The 17946-nt window shown below is 39.3% G+C and overlaps 1 protein-coding gene and 1 long non-coding RNA gene across 8 annotated transcripts; one reads left to right on the top strand and one right to left on the bottom strand.

The window, feature by feature from the left end:
• Window positions 1–2662: 2662 nt before the first annotated feature.
• Window positions 2663–16293, bottom strand: LOC308661554 (uncharacterized protein). 7 transcript variants are annotated; one of them, XM_081316528.1, is made up of 11 exons: window positions 15604–16293; window positions 13429–13602; window positions 12188–12305; window positions 11230–11280; window positions 9292–9369; window positions 8029–8085; window positions 6704–6763; window positions 5440–5504; window positions 4775–4841; window positions 3518–3576; window positions 2663–2914 (listed from the first exon to the last, which is right to left on the bottom strand). In XM_081316528.1, exons 1-11 carry the CDS (start codon window positions 15651–15653, stop codon window positions 2716–2718), a joined length of 978 nt encoding a protein of 325 aa, XP_081172654.1. In that variant the 5' UTR covers window positions 15654–16293; the 3' UTR covers window positions 2663–2715. The 7 variants fall into 7 exon arrangements, with proteins under 7 accessions (XP_081172654.1, XP_081172653.1, XP_081172658.1 ...); XM_081316527.1 differs by having other exon boundaries at window positions 4760–4841; window positions 15604–16289; XM_081316532.1 differs by having other exon boundaries at window positions 4760–4841; window positions 13429–13513; window positions 15604–16285.
• On the top strand, window positions 2873–7944 carry LOC308661555. The gene is made up of 3 exons (XR_014024969.1): window positions 2873–3001; window positions 6809–6882; window positions 7397–7944. It is a non-coding gene; the product is annotated as an uncharacterized lncRNA (long non-coding RNA).
• Window positions 16294–17946: the final 1653 nt, after the last annotated feature.

Here is a 17946-nt window from a genome sequence, read left to right as displayed (position 1 = left end):
AATTCCCTAGATGAATCAAGATCTGAGATCTCGGCAGATGTTATACCCTTTTGAAATACCATAAATTGTTCACTTTGCGTAATACATTTATTTATTGAGGTAATCCAGAGAAGAAGCACAGCAATGAATCCGGCTCTTTTACCTGTTGGTGGTCCTCTGTGTCCAGCTGTCCAGGTGGTGCCTGTGTTTTTATCAGCCTCATGTGGCTTGGTGTCTCCGGAAGCCGACATTCCACAGGTCCAGCTGGAGCAGCTTGTTCAGATTCAGAAGTCTTTTATTTCAGTAACTTTAAAGACTTTAAAGAAGCAGGATAGAAAGAGGAGTGTGATTTCTTTCAACTTTGGTGTTGGAGAAGACTTGCGAGAATATTGTGGACAGTCAAGAAAATCAACAAATGGATCACTGAACAACTCAACCAGAAGTTCTCACTTGAGGCACAAATGACCATAAATTACTCTATCTCAGACAGAGCATGTGAAGACCCAATCCTCTGGAAAAGGCTTTAATATTGGGAAAGAAAAAATAAAGGACAACCAGCAGCAAAGTGGATGGGTTTGGTGATAATGGCAGTCAGTGCACCATTGGGAAACCTAAAGGAATAGGTTAGGGATAGATTGTCAAAGAGAAAAGCTGTCTGTGAGAAAACTAGGAGTCAAAAAGTCATGTGATGACAAGTAATCCTAGAACAATGCTTAATTATTCAGTAACTATGGAGAAAGAGTGACACCCCCTGACACATTTTTTAAGACTGAAAACTTCTCTAAAAGAGATTTTCTTTTCTTCATTGCAAGAAGAGTCGGGCTGTCAGGTAACCCATTGAGCAAAATATTTTGGTTTGCATTTGACAATAAATAATCAAGAAACATAACTAAGTTTACAATATTAAATGCATGACAAGAGATTAAAAAGACATTGAAAGGTGGTAGAATCTATATCTTGCTCAGGATCAACTGCAATCGTTGAAATAAATGTATTACACAAAGTAAACTGGTATTTCAAATTATTCCAAATTATAATTATAATTTCTGAGATAATTCTACACAAATGGCAAGAAACTATCAGCAACTTCATATAGAGTGTGACTCTGTTAAGCAAAAATGTCTACAAGTTTCTAAAGAAATTTCAGTATCAAGTTATTTAGCTTATGGCCAAAACATTTGTTACATAACAAGTATCTTGATATACTGTATCTCCTCATTATGAATGAGAAAGCCAAATAATAATACTTGTAACTTTAATATTTTAAACTGTAACTAGTATTGATAGAATATCCACTTTTTCTTTCCTCTATATTAGATTTTTATCCCACTTTTGTGTTTTTACATATATTTATTTATATATTTCATGCTTATAGACCACCATCTCCCTCAGTGAGGGACTCGGCAATGTACAGTATAAATATATTTATTACTTTGAAAAGTAACTCAAGGCAGCAAACTCTCCTAATACTCCTTCCTCCTTCTCTTTACCCCAAAACAACAACCCTGTGAGGTAGGTTTGGCTGAGAAAGGGACTTACTCAAACTCACTCAGCCAGCTTTCACACCCAAGGCACTACTAGAACTCACAGTCTCCTGGTTTCTGGGCCAGCACTTTCACCACTATACAAGACTGACTCTTTATTATCTACAGTACATTCAATATAATAATAATAATAATAATAATAATGAGGCAGAGAAGGGCGGAAGGAAGGATGGAAGGAAGAAGACTAGTAATAGGAGCCCTTGGAGTAATACCCAAAGGGCTGCCTAGATACATGGAAATTTTGGACTTATTAGACCTGAATGTCTTGACTGCAAAAAACCACCCTACTCAGACAGCCTATATCCATGGTGGAGAACCTGTGGCACGGGTGCCACAGGTGGCATGCAGAGCTGTCTCTGTGGGCATGGGCGCCATCGCCCTAGTCCTAGGCCTTCAGCTGGGTTTTATAAAACCTTTTCGCTTTAGCCCTCCGCCACCATGTGCAAAAAAAAAAAGTTTCAATCAATCAATTTCAACTTGCAAGGAAAAAAATTCTTGCAAAGTTGGAATTGGTTGATTGAACTTTTTAGTCCCACCCAGTCTGCCGTTACCACTGCAGCCATGCCCACCCAATGGGCCACACCCACCCAATGGGCCATGCCCACCCAGCACTCAATGATACGTAAGTGGGTTTTGGGTCGCAGTTTGGGCACTCGGTCTCTAAAAGGTTTGCTATCACTGGCCTATATACTCAGATGCTACCTTAACAGCTCTTAGCTCCTTGGTTAGGACTTGAACTGTTAAGTTTTTAAGCAGTCCCAGACTGTGAATTGAATTGAAGATTAAATCTTAAATAAAACAACAACCATTGGCATTGACAAATTTGCCATCAGTAAATTGCAAAAGGCTGCTTTACTTGGAATAGCTTTCATCCTGTGATGATATCTGTAACACCATCAAACATCCACATCTGCCTATCCCAGGTCCTTGGAAAGGATTCAGTAAGTATACAAAAATGCCAAACCGGGTCTGAACATCTGGCTGATTGCAATGAACCATAATAATAAAGTTGTGATTCCAAATTGAGAGCAGATAATCTATTCTGGCTATTGTAAATAAAAAACAACAACCACATAAAGGAAAGTTGCACAGTAAACCATGGGATATGGTTCCCATTTCAGGTAAACAGAAGCTTGTGGTGATTGTTATTCAATTTTATTAAAGGTCATTAATGATACGTGTGTAAGTGCCTTCAAGAAGCTAAAGGGGGAAACAACCTCTTGGATTGGATGTAGAGCAGGGGTGTTGAGTGCAGCTGCAAGCATGGCTGCCTGGAGTACCTGCCATGAAAGAAATGGAGAGGCAGAGCTAACAGCAGGACCAGAAACAGGAGTTTGGCCAAGGCCCACAGCAGCCTCCAGGCAGCCTGGGGAGTTGGGCGTAGGAAAGATCTGCACAAAAAGGAAAGAACGATATGTAAACAAAGGCACAAGAAGAGGATCAAATACAGCTGAGGGTCCTAGTGGAACAATGAAAAGGTGGATTTACTTTTTCTTCATTTTTTTAACAAGACATTGATTTAATATTGAAATAATGCTATGAAGGAGCCATCTCTTTTTTTAACCAGGTGAAATTGAAGAGTCATCACTTCTTCTAAATTATAGCCAATGGATAGAAAAAAATGGTCAACAGCTTAAAGCTGCAATACAAAAAACGCCTCACAGTATTGGGGTGGGGGACAAAGTTTAGATTAATTAATATTCAAACACATTAGATTAAGCTGTACACATCATGTAATTCAGCTTTCAGTCTTCTACTAATCTGGTTAAAACTTGTGTGAATACAGCCAATGCCCTTTCCTTTCTTTCCATTCCACCCACCCACCCACTCTTCTGCTTTTCGTCTACAGTACCTGCATGTTTGTTTATTTAGACTTCTTTGCCTGCCAACTTGCCAAGGTGACTCTAGGCAGCTTACAGTCGTACAATTAAAATATTGCATAACATGCTAAAGTGTTAATAAATCATCTCTCCGATAGTCCATCAGTCACTTACACAGACGAGCAGTATTCCTTGGAAGTAATTCTGTATAGTTCCAGATGTGGAAGTCTCTTCTGAGAGAATAGGAAAAGCAAGATGTGAGTTACAAGAGTTCCACCAAGCACACCGTTAAGAACCCTGTGCTCTCTTCCAAAGGCAGTCCTCAACTTATAACCATTTGTTTAACCACACTTCAAAGTTATGACTGCCACAGAAAAAGTGATGCTCTGGCCTTAGAATGACAATTTCCTCCTCACTCCCACAGTTACAGGATTGCAATTTGGGCATTGGGCTACTGCTTGCATTTACATTTGTTGTATAATCTTGTGGTCACATGATCATGATTTGCAACTTCCCCAGCAGGCTTCTGACAAGCAGAGTCAATTGGGGAAGCTGGATTCACTTAATGACTGCATGTTTCACTTAATGATCACAATTTAAAAATTGTTGTAAAATCAGGTCCAGTCACATGGTGACTCTCAATGACTGCATCGCTTGCCATCCCAATTGTGGCCATAGGTTGAGGACTACCTGTAGTGGAGTGCAAAAAGGAGTATTCTTTGACAGTTTCCTTCCCCATTAAAAAGCAATAATCAAACAGGAAAAAGAAGTGGCAAAGGTGGAGGTTCTCCAAAGACAAGGATTTGCAGTTGTCCTGGGCTGGCTCTACAGCTGGGTGATCAAGTGCAATTGCCAGTCTTGTGGACACAGAATGGGACAACTCACCGTGGTTAACTCATCACAGGCCAACTTGCCATAGGACAATTCAACAATTCAGTTTATTTATTTAAAATAATTTTTAAAATATTTTAATTTTTGTCATTCACATTTCATTTTGCCCTTCTTTTTTGCATCCTTTCTTTAATGATTCTGTTCCACCATTTCTTTAATATTAATGTAACTCTTGTCCCATGGCGAGTTATCCTGCAGCAAGTTGGCTGTGGTGAGTTGGTCATGGCAAGTTGTCCTAGACTCTCGTGGACGAGTATTAACTTGCAGCTCTGCTCCAACATACTTAAAATGATTGCAAACCCTATTTATAGTGGACATGTCAGAATTTCAGGGTTCCCATTGATACAGATTCTTGCTGTATCCCATTGGCTCTTCACTCTTGAAGTCATGATCCTGTGCCATCATATATATATATATATATATATATATAGTTGGAGAAGGCCCTGGCCAAGTCATCCAGAGTTTTGTATTTGGAAGAGGGTGGCATTAAGGACAATTGCCACCACCCAATCACATACTTCATACCATCTGGTCACACACTTGTTCCTCCCAAAGAAAGCCCCCTGATGAGGTCACCATTTCTCCAGACAGTGCATCTTTCTGCAAACTAAAATAGAACACAGTAGTAAAAAGGCAGGCCATGTTTCCCATGTGCATAACTTAAGCCTAGCAGAACAGGAGAGAATGCAACTTTGGACAGAATATCTTGGGACTTGCAACTCTGTAATTTATTCTTGCTTTACCCAACTTGCCTTCTGGGTCTTTCAAATTTCAGATTAAACTAATTTTAAAGTCTCCAAAAATATCTCCTCTCTTATACATGCACGCACGCACGCGTGCACACACACACGCACACACAAACACACAATGCTTCTTGCAAATAAATGCAATTCCACTGTCAAATGTAGCAAACTCCAATAGTAATTCCAATCCAGGATGTTTTCAATGAGAACATGTGCTAAATCAAAAAAGATTTAAGGGAATGTCTCTCTGTTTTTATTTATTTCCAACCTACATTCCCAAGGCCTATTTGTTGAGATAGCCTCAAATGGATATTATTGCTATTCCTGTTTTACAGATGAGGAACTGAGTCCAAGAAATTGTGACCATACTCTTTTTGGCCAAGATTTGGTCTACGTCTTTGATGCTTAGCTCATTAACTGATCATCATAGCCAACTAAAAGGATTGATTAGGTCATCCTTACTGTGCTATTTCCTGTTGAACTTCCACCACATTGTCTTCCAAGAAGGTGATACTTCGGTGCAGCTCCTTCATTGATTTAGAAAGAAAGCAACACTGCTTTAGGCTTTCATATTTTTCTTTTATCTTAAATTTTTACACTAATTCAGCTAAGCTTCAGACTCTCCTGAAAGCCCTGAGATGGCAGGTTATGGGAAGAGAGATTAATTTGAAGATCACTAATCCTTAATAGTTTATATTGGATTGCTTTATATGCCATCTGATTCCAATTGAAGATAATCTAAACCTGAAATCAAAAGTAGAAGAGGATTTTTCTAGGAATTTGGCAGACACAGTTTTCATCATAATCTTCCATTTTTATCTATTGTTTCAGCACTTGGATTGCTGAGGCAACTACAGGTAGTCCTAAACTTACGGTCTCAGTCGGGACCAGGATTGCTGTCATAATTGCTGTGGTCATAAAGCAAGATATCACATCACCACATCAACTTATGACAGCAATCCCAGCACTCCCCACTGAGTCATTAAACAGGAATTAAGCAACTATCCACTCCAACTCAAGCCATTCCAGGCTTGGTCCCTCCACGCCCTGAGCCTCTGTAAGGTAAGGGACAGGCTCCAACTCCCAACACAACTGGCCCCTCCCCCCACATCTGTATTTTGGCCAATCTGCACTCTGCCTTGTGGGGTGGCAAGTAGCCCCAGCACTGTGTGACTCTGGAGCTGCTAGCTCTCTCCTGGGAAGCCTCAGTTACCAGAGTCTGTCCCAGCAAGCATTTGCTTGCCCGGCTGCCTGCTCTCCCAGTTCCCTGCACCAACCTTTCACTTTTTGCACCCAGCCATCACTGCTGAAGCAGAAGCACTTTGCTGCCTCTGCTGTTTCCTTTTCAGACCTTTGGCCTGTTACCCCGTGTGCCCCAGCTTCTCGGGTTTCCTACACATGGCTCCCAAGCCTGACTCAGCAGCACCAAGCCACAGTCTCTGTGAAGCCCCAAGCAAGATTTGTTCACCCAATTGCCTTCTCTCCCAGTTCCCCGCACCAACCATCTACCTTTTCCACCCAGCAAAAGCAGAAGTGCCTATCTTTGCTATCTTTTTTTTTGTTCCAAGCTTCTCCAGTGTACATTTTCTAAGTCTGTGTCTTCTTTTAGAAGGCAGTGCCGTGCCTCGTTTGTTGCAGTACTGATTCACTTTTTCTTTGTGATTCCCGTTGATCATGCATAGATTCTGTTGGCTTCATATATGTTTGAGCCTAAAGGAAGTCATACCTGGCTCTTCAGAGACAGCCCTTGGATTACTGTGCTCAGTTTCTCAATATGCTGCTGTTTCTAAAATGCCAAAAATCAGAAGACTTTTATTCTGTTTCTATGTAGAAAAAAAATGAGCTGTCAACCTTGCATACTTTGAGGGTATGAACCTGGAGGGGCTTCCATGCTAAAAACCCAAGGTATTAATATATAATTACTCTTTTAGAAGCTATAGGGAGAATTGCAATTGCTTTGTAAACAGACTTGCTGTTTTATACTTCTTTAATGTTAATATATCATAAAAATATTAAAATACGTAGCTAACCACTAACCAGTTTGCTAAAATATAAATGAAAAGTGTAGGTTTTGAAATCATAGTAACATTTTTATGTTCTATTATTCGTTTATCAAAGTGGTACTTTGGGAATCATAGAATCTTTGAGTTGGAAGGGACTTTAGAAATTATATAGTCTGGCCCTCTGCCCAGTGCAAGTTCCTCTAGAAATGCCACTGACACTATCCAGTCTCTGCTTAACAAAATCTGGTAAAAAAAGAACAACACCATGGTAGCTTGTTCCATATAGTGAGGAGGTTGATCAGATATTAGGCAGACAAAGTCTCTTTGTCCAGTCTTTCTTGGGTTTGAAGGAGAGTGCATAATGAGCAATGAACAGAGGGGAGGAAGGTATTATATTGTTTCTTTCATAATTCTAGAATTCCGAATGATCTGGTAAGCCTGAATGTTGAAGATGGAGAGGAAATCAGAACATGCAGTGATAGTTACAAGCTTCGACTGCTTTGAATGAATTTGAGACAACTTCATAGGGGCTGGGTGGTATAGCAATTAGTTGTAATGGATGTATAGTGTATAAATATGGAGTGCAGTAGGCCACCTAGTACCTGTTTCTAGGGGAAAGCAGAAGAAGAAGCTATTGCATTAATATTTGGGGACTTCCCAGAAGCATCAGGCTGGGCTTTGTGGAAAATTAATATTATGTACTATCATTGTCTCCAATTCTTATATTCAATATTTCCATAACACTAGTTTTATTATGAATAAATGGACCTTTTAGTCTTAGACGCTGCTTCTAAGCAACGACGTATCTCTCAAATTAAAGTATAACTGGAAGGATCCAGGAAGTAGCAGCTGAGATACTATTGAACAATAACCCTGCCTGCTGAATAACATATATATGTTGTGAACCTTGACAAAAGTGACTATTATAAAATAGAGAGCTGAAAAATAATCAGTCCCCACCATGACTCACATTTCTCATCCAAAGACCCATGATTGGTTTGCCGTCAAAAACAAAGGAGCTTTGAAACCAGAAATATAATTGATTTACCTGCCTGATCCTCTCATACTTTGTCTGCCATTTAGCTTCCCATTCGAACAAATGCCTCTGTGTTGGTGGGGAAAAAATATAATAATATAGTCGCGGCAACTTCCAGTCTTCAAATGCAAAGACACAGACATGAGCTGTCCCCTAAGATCTTGAGTATCCTAGATTATTTCTGTCCCAGAGGTGGGACACAATTGTGCAGCTCCAGTTTCAATACAGTAGTTCTTTTTTGTCTTCCACAAGTGAGTAAGCTATATTCTCAGAACAGCAAGAATGCATTCAAATTTTTCACACATGAAAACTTGGAGATATTTTTTTTCTTACCGGTAGTAGCTCTAATTGCCCTACTAAACACTGCACTTTGCAAAGCAAAAATGTTCCACCTCAACAACACACTTTAGGCCATGCCATAATGTATTCTGCCTCAGTGCTTCACCCTACTTCTCAAAGCACTGAGGTGCACATCTCTTCTTGACTGACAGCTCATATCAAAAGAAACGCCCAGGGACTATATTCTTGGAGAGCAGCAAAACAGGGCAGCCTCTCCAGTGCATAAAAGCAGGGGGTATTCACTTTGCAGTTTTGCTTCAGAGCTTCATCAGAAAGAGGTATCCTTTAAACTTTATATATTCCTAGTAGGGACATATTCCATTTGATACTTTGGGGAATAGAAGGGAACCAACTAAGGCACAAAACCCCTGCTCTATGCTCAAAAAAAGCTCATTCCTTTCTCCCTTCCCATAAGGAGACATATAGAGATCTCCTATCTCCATTCAGATTTTTCCTACTTCCTGGTAAAGACCAGAGGAGGAATTAGCAGACCTCCCATTTCCCATGCTTTTCACTGTCCAACAGCTAGTTGTAGGGAATATGACAGCAGTAGAGCACTAGTAGTTTAATAACCTGCTTCATATAAAAATCATCCCACCATAAATCTTACCTTGTCTTAATAAATCTGACAGCTGTGGCATGTGGCATGATAAATAAATACATAAGTGTATAACTCCTCCTGCCTGTACAAAGTGGATCTTTTCTTGTGAAGGAGAAGGGACAGTTACTCAAAGAATCAGAACTTTATTTAGTAAATAAGTGTGTGTATGTGTGTGTGCTTGTGTGTGCATAAAATAAGTACACAAGATAACAAATCAATGCTTAGAATTTATATTACTCTGCTTCCAAATTTCTGTGATCATTTTTACATCAATTGTATTGATTTCCTAGTCTAGTAGGTCTTTATAACAAATATATAAGGCGTGGGAAAGTTACCTTCAGTTCACTGCCTTCTGATCTGAGCTCCTTCAGAACATCTTTGTTGTACTGCTCATCCAGCTGTTGCTTGAAGACCTGTATGTGATGATTGCAAAAAAGAATCCAAAGTTTTCATAGCTGGGAAGAAGGCAGTGGGTTCACAGATAGATGGTTACCATCGTAGGAAGCAGGATACTGGTTTCTTATTTGATCTTGCATACATTTCCACATCAGTCTCCCCTCTCAGAGATGAGCCAAGAACAGATTCTCCTAGACCAGGGGTCTTTGAACTTGGCCCTTTTATGGCATGCTGGCTGAGGAATTCTGGGAGTTGAAGTCCACAAGTCATAAAAGAGTCACGTTTGAAGACCCCTGTCCTAGACTAACATTGTCTTTTGCATCTACTGAGGCTTTCATGTTCTGAAAAATTAGCAAATGTTGTATCTTGTATCAAAGACAATTCCTGTTGTTTCAGATGCCTGCTCCCCCATTTGTTTCAGAAAATGGTCCCTGTGAACCAGAGCTGGCCAATCTATGTCCAACTTAATATGGTTTGGGAGAATGAGAATAGCAGCAGAAGGAAAGAAATGTTCTAGATTTCTGAAATCAGCAAAGATCCTGAATCCTACATAAGAGGAAATTTAACCATATCTTTATAAATCTACCCTCTGTAGCTGATTATTTAGACTACTGCATTAGCTTTTTTGATCTGAATTTTCAGATTCATTTGAACTAAATTTGAGGCCAGATTAGATTTATTGTGTCATACAGTTCCTATATGTGCAATCACCATTAATTATGTAATCACATCCTTGACCTGTGAAGAATTATGAAATAATGCTAGATAAGCAGCATATATCCAAAGATGATTGGCTATCTAAGTACAGTTCTGATGTATATTTAGCATGAGCTGGTGTCTTTTTATTGACCTATTGAGTCTTGCTGCATGCTGGAAATTCCATCCAAGTAAACATTATTCCAAATTCAGGGATTGCATTGCTGACTTATTCTCACCAGGCTATAATTGGTTTCTTATTTAGCAGCTGGTGTTTTGCATTGGTTTCTAAGGTTCTACCCATTCCCCCCTTCCCACCAAAACGGGAAGCACTTCATTTATTTTTCCTGGCTTCCCATCCCTGCTTTTCCACCATTTCTATATATACTAACACTGCTAGGTGGCAGCAACTAACCAAATTTAGCAGATCTTCAAATGCCATGCAGGAACAAATCTAGTTAATTGGATGGGAGAGTAAGACTGAGTTGGGAAATTGGGAATATTTTTTTTTGAAGGATGCAATAAGAAACCAATTCCATGAAACTGCTATGAAAATTACGTGGGTTTATCCCATAGGGCAGGGGTCAGCAACCTGAAACAGTGAAAGAGCCACTCGGAACCTGTTCCCTCACAAAAGGAAAAACTGGGAGCCGAAAAAAATGTGTTCGCATGCGCATACATGCATGCATGCGCAGAACAGGGTTTGACTGAAGAGTGGAGCCAAGGCGAGATGTGCACCTACCCTGCATATTTGAATTGATTGGTTGAACTTTTTTAGTCCCACTTATTTATTTATTTTTGGACTGCACATGGCAGAGGATTGGGAGCCGCAGGAGACGGCTGAAAGAGCCGCATGCGGCTCCGGAGCCGCGGGTTGCAGACCTGTGCCATAGGGTCACCAGGAGTCAAGTGGCAGGTACAATGCCCAATTTTCATTTCAGGTTGCAAATTAAATGCTGCATATTTAAATATTGGTTAATGGAATTTGGCATATCTATGACATCAACTTATTTCATCTGGTACGGCACTGTTATTTTGCAAGTTTATGTTTTAAGAATTATTGTACTTGGAGCATAAAATTATAACCTTAAGCCAAATTTAATCACTTTATTTTATAGTTAATTGAAGTCAAGAATAAGGGCAGCAATCTTCTTGAACTCTGCCTTATCTCAATTACTCACCTTTTTTTCCAGTTCTTTAACTATCTCAGCCATTTTCTGATTTTCCTTTTCCTGCAATTTAGCAAATAAATGGAACAGTCTAAGCCCTGCTACTCAGATTTTTTTCAACAGTTTTAGTGTTGTATTGTTTTTCTTATCAGCACCATTAACATTTAGGAATTATACTGTGTAGCACCTTAGAATATTCAGCATGCTTTATGCAATTTGTGTAAAGCCAGCATTAGTATTGTTATCTTGAAGACATGGGGATTGCAGCTAAGATTGCCATTGATGCATTCAAACTTTTATTAAACTTAGCACTATTTTCTTGATCTGAATGGCCTTAATCTGAAATTCTCAAAAAAGGTAGAGTTTTTAAAGGAATCCAATCCTTATTGCATTTCCCACAGCAAACATATCAAAGGCAGGTTTTGGATTCTCATCAGCAAGATGGCATGGCCAATGAGAAAGGAATATCAAAACTCTGGTTCAAAACATTTAGAGAGCACCAGAATGCCTGTTTTTAAAGACACTGTCTTTATTTCTTTAAAATGTTACATATCAGATAGGATAATGAAAAAACACATACTGGAATGGATACTTCTCTAGATATAATAAATTTACCCCAGGGTATTTTTAAAAATGTTGTTTTAGAATGCCTAAATTTGAAGGAGAAATTGTATTATTGGTCATCAGAAATGAAAACTAAAAACAGAACATTGAAATAGCAATTACAAAAATTACAAAACAAACAAACAACCTTTATTGGTTCCTGTCAGTCTACAGAGCCATTCTAACATCAACTTCTTTCTCCCAGAATATAGATTGTCCAAGGTTTCTAAAACACCATGTCACATAACCAATTCTCTTATCTCCACCCTGAGGGATAAACGCAATAGGATAAAGAAGGAAGGAGGAGAAGCTGAGGACCATGGGGAGAGAATGCAGAGCTCTTAAATTGGTCCCCTGAGGGGCTCACTTGCTTGCGGATATGCAGCTGGCGTTGACGACTTTGGTTCTGATACTCCTGCAGAACTTCCTGGATTTCTTCCAGCTCCTGTTGCAATGCTCGAGTTTTCTTCTCCAGGGGCTTAAAACTGCAAAGGACAAAAAGGAAGGTATCCTCACCATCTCCTATGCCAAAATTTAATCCCAGAAGCACCTTACACTTGTCAACACACTGAGCTGAGCCTTGCCTACTTCCTATCAGCTAACCTTTGCAAATTCTTGCAGTATTTTTCGGTTAAATCACAATGAAGAAAAACCTCTACAAAAATGGCTTTAAATTTAGCCATAGCAGAAAGACAGAGTTGGAAGGGGCCTTGGGGATCTTCTAATCTAGTCCAACCCCCTGCTCAAGCATGAAACCCTATACTATTCCAGATAAGTGGAAGTCCAGTCTCTTTTTGAAAGCCTCCAGTGATGGAGCACTTACAACTTCTGAAGGCAATTGGTCTGTTAGGAAATTTCTCCTTAGTTCTAGATTGCTTCTTTCCTTGATTAGTTTCCATCCATTGCTTTTTGTCTTGCCTTCTGGTGCTTTGGAAAATGGATTGAGCCTCTCTTCTTTGTGGCAGCCCCACAAATATTGGAACACTGCTATCATGTCACCCCCTTCTTTTCACTAGACTAGACAAACCCAGTTCCTACAACCATTCTTCATATGTTTTAAACTCCACCCCCTAGTCATTTTTGTTCCTCTTTTCTATACTCTTTCCAGAGTCTTTACATCTTTTTTATAATATGGTGAGCAAAACTGGATGCAGTATTCTACGTGTGGTCTTACTAAGATTTTATAAAGCAAAACTAATACTTCACATGATCTTGATTCTATCCGTTAATACAACCTAGAATTGCGTTGGCTTTTTTGGCTGCTGCCACATACTGCTGGCCCATATTTAAGTGATTGTCCACTAGGGTTCCAAGATTCCTCTCACAGTTGTACCTGTACCTATACCTGTACAATTGATTTTTCTTTCCTAAGTGTAAAAGCTTACTTTTCTCTACATTGAACAAATTTCAGTGTATTCCTGGTTGTTGACTAAATAGAAAAATGGGAGGCTGAATGCTGAATAAATAATTTTCATGGGACTCCATTTTCTCTCCAGCTTTTTGAGGGATCAGCAACTGCCAGAAAAAATTGGGAAGAATCCCCATGACAGCCTCTCACCTCTTAGTCTGCAGCACGGCACAGAGCTGGGACTGATGTCTTAACAGTACCTCATATTCCTTCTGCCAGACTTCACCGTGAGCAAGTTCTTCATGGATCCATTCCTGTAGCCAAGCATTCTCATCTTCAAAGTTTCTGAGTTTGTAGGGGAGAAAGTTGATGAGGAGTGAATGTGGGGCATTCTGGTAAATCCAAGAGTTGCAGAAGTGATACTTCCTGTCCAACTGATAAGTGTGAAAAGCAAGAACGAGATGTTCCTCCAAAATTGATGAAAAAACAAGAGGAAAATAAGAATTGCTGCCAACAGGCCGCCAGCAATATTAAAGGAGCTGTAGGAATATCTGGCAAGTACTAGTTATATACTACACAGGACAACAATCTCCCATATTCTTCATATGTCTGGACTATGGGGTAGTAGGGTGACAAGATGGAAATCTTTTCTTACAAAGAAAAACATCCAAGCCTGGCTCCATTTTGCAAAATCTACATCAAGTCTGAAAAAAGCATGTGGAAAAATGTGTTATGGTCTAAGGAGACCAAGGCTGAATTTTTTGGCCATAATCTCAAAAAGTATGTTTGGTGCAACAGCGTGCATCACCAAAAGTACACCATACTCACAGTGAAGCATGGTGGCACCATTATGCTTTGGGGCTGCTTTTCTTCAGCTGGAACTGGGGCTTAAGGTGGAGAGAATTATGAACAGTTCCAAATTTTGGCACAAAACTTTCAGGCCTCTGTTAAAAAGCTGAAGATGAAGAATTTCACCTTTCAGTATGAAAGCATGCCTCCAAATCAACAAAAGCATGGCTTCACCAGAAGAAGATCAAAGTTTTGGAATGGCCCAGCTAAAGCCTAGACCTGAATCCAATTGAACATCTATGGGGTGACCTGAAGAGGGCTGTGCACAGATGACCTCACAATCAGACAGATTTGGAGCACTTTTGCAAGGAAGAGGGGTAAAGATTCCCAAAGCAAGACATGCCAAGCTGATAGGCTCCTACTCCAAAAGACTGGATACTGTCATAAAATCAAAAGGTGTTTTAACAAAGTATTATTTAAAGTTTGCATTATTGTAAGTTTTTTATTTTTATTTCCACCCCACTAAATGCCTTGGACAGTTTTTGTACCCTTCTCCTGACTAATGCATTCCAGCAATGAGATCCCTTTAATGCTTTGTAAACATAGCAGATCATGGCTTTTGCTGTAAGAGGCAACTGAGTAACTGTATAGGGCTTGATCAGTCACTTTAATTGAAGGCAGGTGTGTACTGACTACTATTTAACATCAATTTGAATAGGATTCACATTCCTATTTATAACAGTGTGCACACTTGTGGCACCATGTTACTGTAAGATTTTTAACACACACACACCTTATTTTAATTGAATTGTACAACTTACAGTATATGTTAAAAGGGGAAAAATCTGAAGTGATTTATCTTGGTTTGATTTTTACATCTCAAAAACCTTGTATTTCAACAGAGGTACATACTTTTTATATCCACAGTCCTTCCTTAAAAGCTGGGTTTGTTTCTTCTTTTCTTATACACTATAAGAATGTTCCTTCTCATACTCATTTAAACTTATCGCCAACCTGTTCTGTTGGCTAAATTTCAAGGTTCTGTGTTTATTTAAACATTTATCTGTCTATAAATACGTCCCATCTGCTCATTCAGGGAAACAGCTGATTATATAATGTGAATCAAGTCTCCCTCCCCATATTTCTAACATGATGTGTAGTGGGAGAAAAGCTTCTTTGGCTAAATAAAGACTATGTGGAAACAAAGAGATTGTTTTATTGCTATTTGTGCAGGAGCTGAGGGCAGTATACATGGGACATCTCCCATTTTGTCCTGAATAAAGTGAGCTGAAAGTACTGTTGGCTCATTTGGTCAGCCAACTCCATGGTTGAATGGGAACCCAGACCTGAACCTGGATCTCTCTGATCACAGTCTAGAACGGTATCCATTAAACAAAACTGGGTCTAGACCCTTCTATCTCTATGAAAAGCCCCAAATGGTTCTATTACTGGTGGTGGTTTTGCTCTTCCTGAACAGGTAAGAGACAAGTGTAAATATTGTATCTAGTTTTACCCTCACTACCTCCTACTCAGTATGCTAAAGTTGTCTGTTTTCTATAACATATTTCCCATGCCTTGACAGATCCCATATTCACAATTAGTTCTTTTTCATAATCAGGCTGCAAAGAAAAGTTGTTAAAACACACCCAGGACTTCTTTGTTTGAGTTTGTTGCTTTGACTCAGCGCCATATTCATGTCCACAATTCCTTAGTTGGGCAATCTTTCTTAAAGAAAATCAATACATTTGGAAGCATGGATTGGAGACCCTGAAAAAGAAAATATCAAGCTATTCAAGCATTTAGAAATATTGAACCACTACATAAGATGACACCCCAAAATTGCTGTGCATGTGATCCAATGCATATATAAAAATGTTACAAAAATAACATTTGGAAGAATTGGCTTGATATATGACATATTTTTGTATGGCCAATTTGCATGTTTTTGTGTGCGTGTGTGAAACGGAGGCCTTTACCTGATACCTGCCACTCAGGGACAGATTCATCAGGACATCAGTTAGCAATCACCAAGCCAATCAAATAGACCTTCTAAGAGTTGCTCTCTAAGCCAGTTGCCATCATATAGAAACATGTTGCTTGGCAACCAACTGCCATTACCATTCTACCTTCCAAATGCATCTCAAACATAGGGCTAGTAGTTCCTCACATGCCCTTGTCCCAGAACCTGGGATTGTTCTGGCAATAGCTTTTTCATTGGCTCCCTGGAAAATTGCCTGTCTCATATCCAACAGACCACAAGTGAGACAGTTTTAAATAATTTTTATTGCCTCAGTGAACTTTCCCCTTTTAGCCCAGCACTCTAAGGCAGGCAAAATCTCTTAGGCTTTTTCACCTATTATCTTGGAGGGACATCTGGGAACTGTAGCAACAACTTTGTGGCATTTCTTCCTGAACTGTAGGATAAGCAATTTCACATTGAAGTGAGCCCCAAGGACATGCCAAGGGAATCCAGGAATTTATCCCCACCCCATCCCAAAACCCAGGGCCCATATGTGTTAACATCATCAGATCTCTCTTTAAGAGGGAAGATACAGATTGGTTGAGCCCCCTCATAGTAGCCTGCACTCTCCCATTGCAAAACAAATCCAGAGAGAAAAGAAGTGGTAGACTGCTCACTAAAATGTCTGTTCTCCTGTCTCACTGACCAGGGGTGTCCTTTCTTGGTCCTTCCAGGAGCGAGAATATTAATGCTCACAACCACTGAGCATTAACCACAAAAGAGGCAAGACCAGCCAGTATTTGGAGGTGTCCAAAAGTAATCTTTCAGTGATTATTCTGTTGTTGAGGAAACTCTGAGGTATTGGCTCAGCTGCAGCCTCTTCAAAATCATAGGAAAACCTATTTCCTCAAAAAAAAGGTTGCTTTTCTTTGATACCAAGAATAAGACCTTGTTGCTGTAGACCTGTGGCAGCTCAGAACAGCCAGTAATTTTTGTTCCTTCTCAAAATTCCAGGTTTACAGATGATTGTCAGTTATCTTGGAGCTACATCTAAGCATTCAGATAACAACTGAGACCTTTTGCATAGCAATTTCCCAAATGTCTCTTGCTTCCCATACTGTATCAGCTGAACAGGAAGAGCAACTATATATTGCTGGATTCATGTAACACAATAGGCAACTGTTTATTATGCATGGTTTATTGAAACTATACATAATATACTAAGCCATGACCATGGAAGCCATACCTACTGGGTCGCATAACTTTATGCCAGAAATATACAATTCATATTTTGACTTAGCATTGTGAACCTACAATTAAAGTAACAGAACCAAACCATTTGACATTGGATGGTGGTCTTTTAATAGTCACAAGATGTAGACCTTTCAGCAGGTCTAATTTGCATTTAAAATTACACTTTTCAGCACACAACTGTTAAAAAAGTTGTGTTCTCCTTTGCATCATGGTTGTTCAGTTCAAAAGATACAAAAGCATAATAAAAAACAATAATTTGATACACGCAGATGTGTCCATTTTTCACCAATAAAAATATGCCAGATACAAAACTATACTCCTTTGTACCCTTATTTTTTAGTCCAGGAGAAAGGACTACTCCATCAGCTCCTTCAATATTTGATCCTAATAGATGATCAAGATAAATCTCATTTCCAGGATCTGCCATTGAGGGAAACTTCAATGCATTCATTTTAATACCGATAGCTATAGACCCTAACCCTTATTCCAATTTCATGTATTCAGAAAATATATCCAAGAATGCACTAGATCAATTTCTTTGGCTTCACTGCTGCCTTAGATCCCTTTCTCAAATCTCTGGCATTAAACCAAAGTAAATCATACCTACAGGAATGTTTTAGGCTATGGGAAAAGTGATCTCTTCTTACTGCAAGGACAATGAAATATAAACGGTTCTTCTATATCCTAGATGACAATAGCTTTGTGGTCTTAGAAATAACTTGAATGCTATTTAATTGGAAAAGAAGAAAAAGACACAGAAGTGCCCAATTTAAGT

Source organism: Vipera berus (assembly GCF_964194415.1).
Source record: "Vipera berus genome assembly, chromosome: 2".
NCBI classification, from domain to species: Eukaryota; Metazoa; Chordata; class Lepidosauria; order Squamata; family Viperidae; genus Vipera; species Vipera berus.
This window is presented reverse-complemented; position numbering and strand designations above follow the sequence as displayed.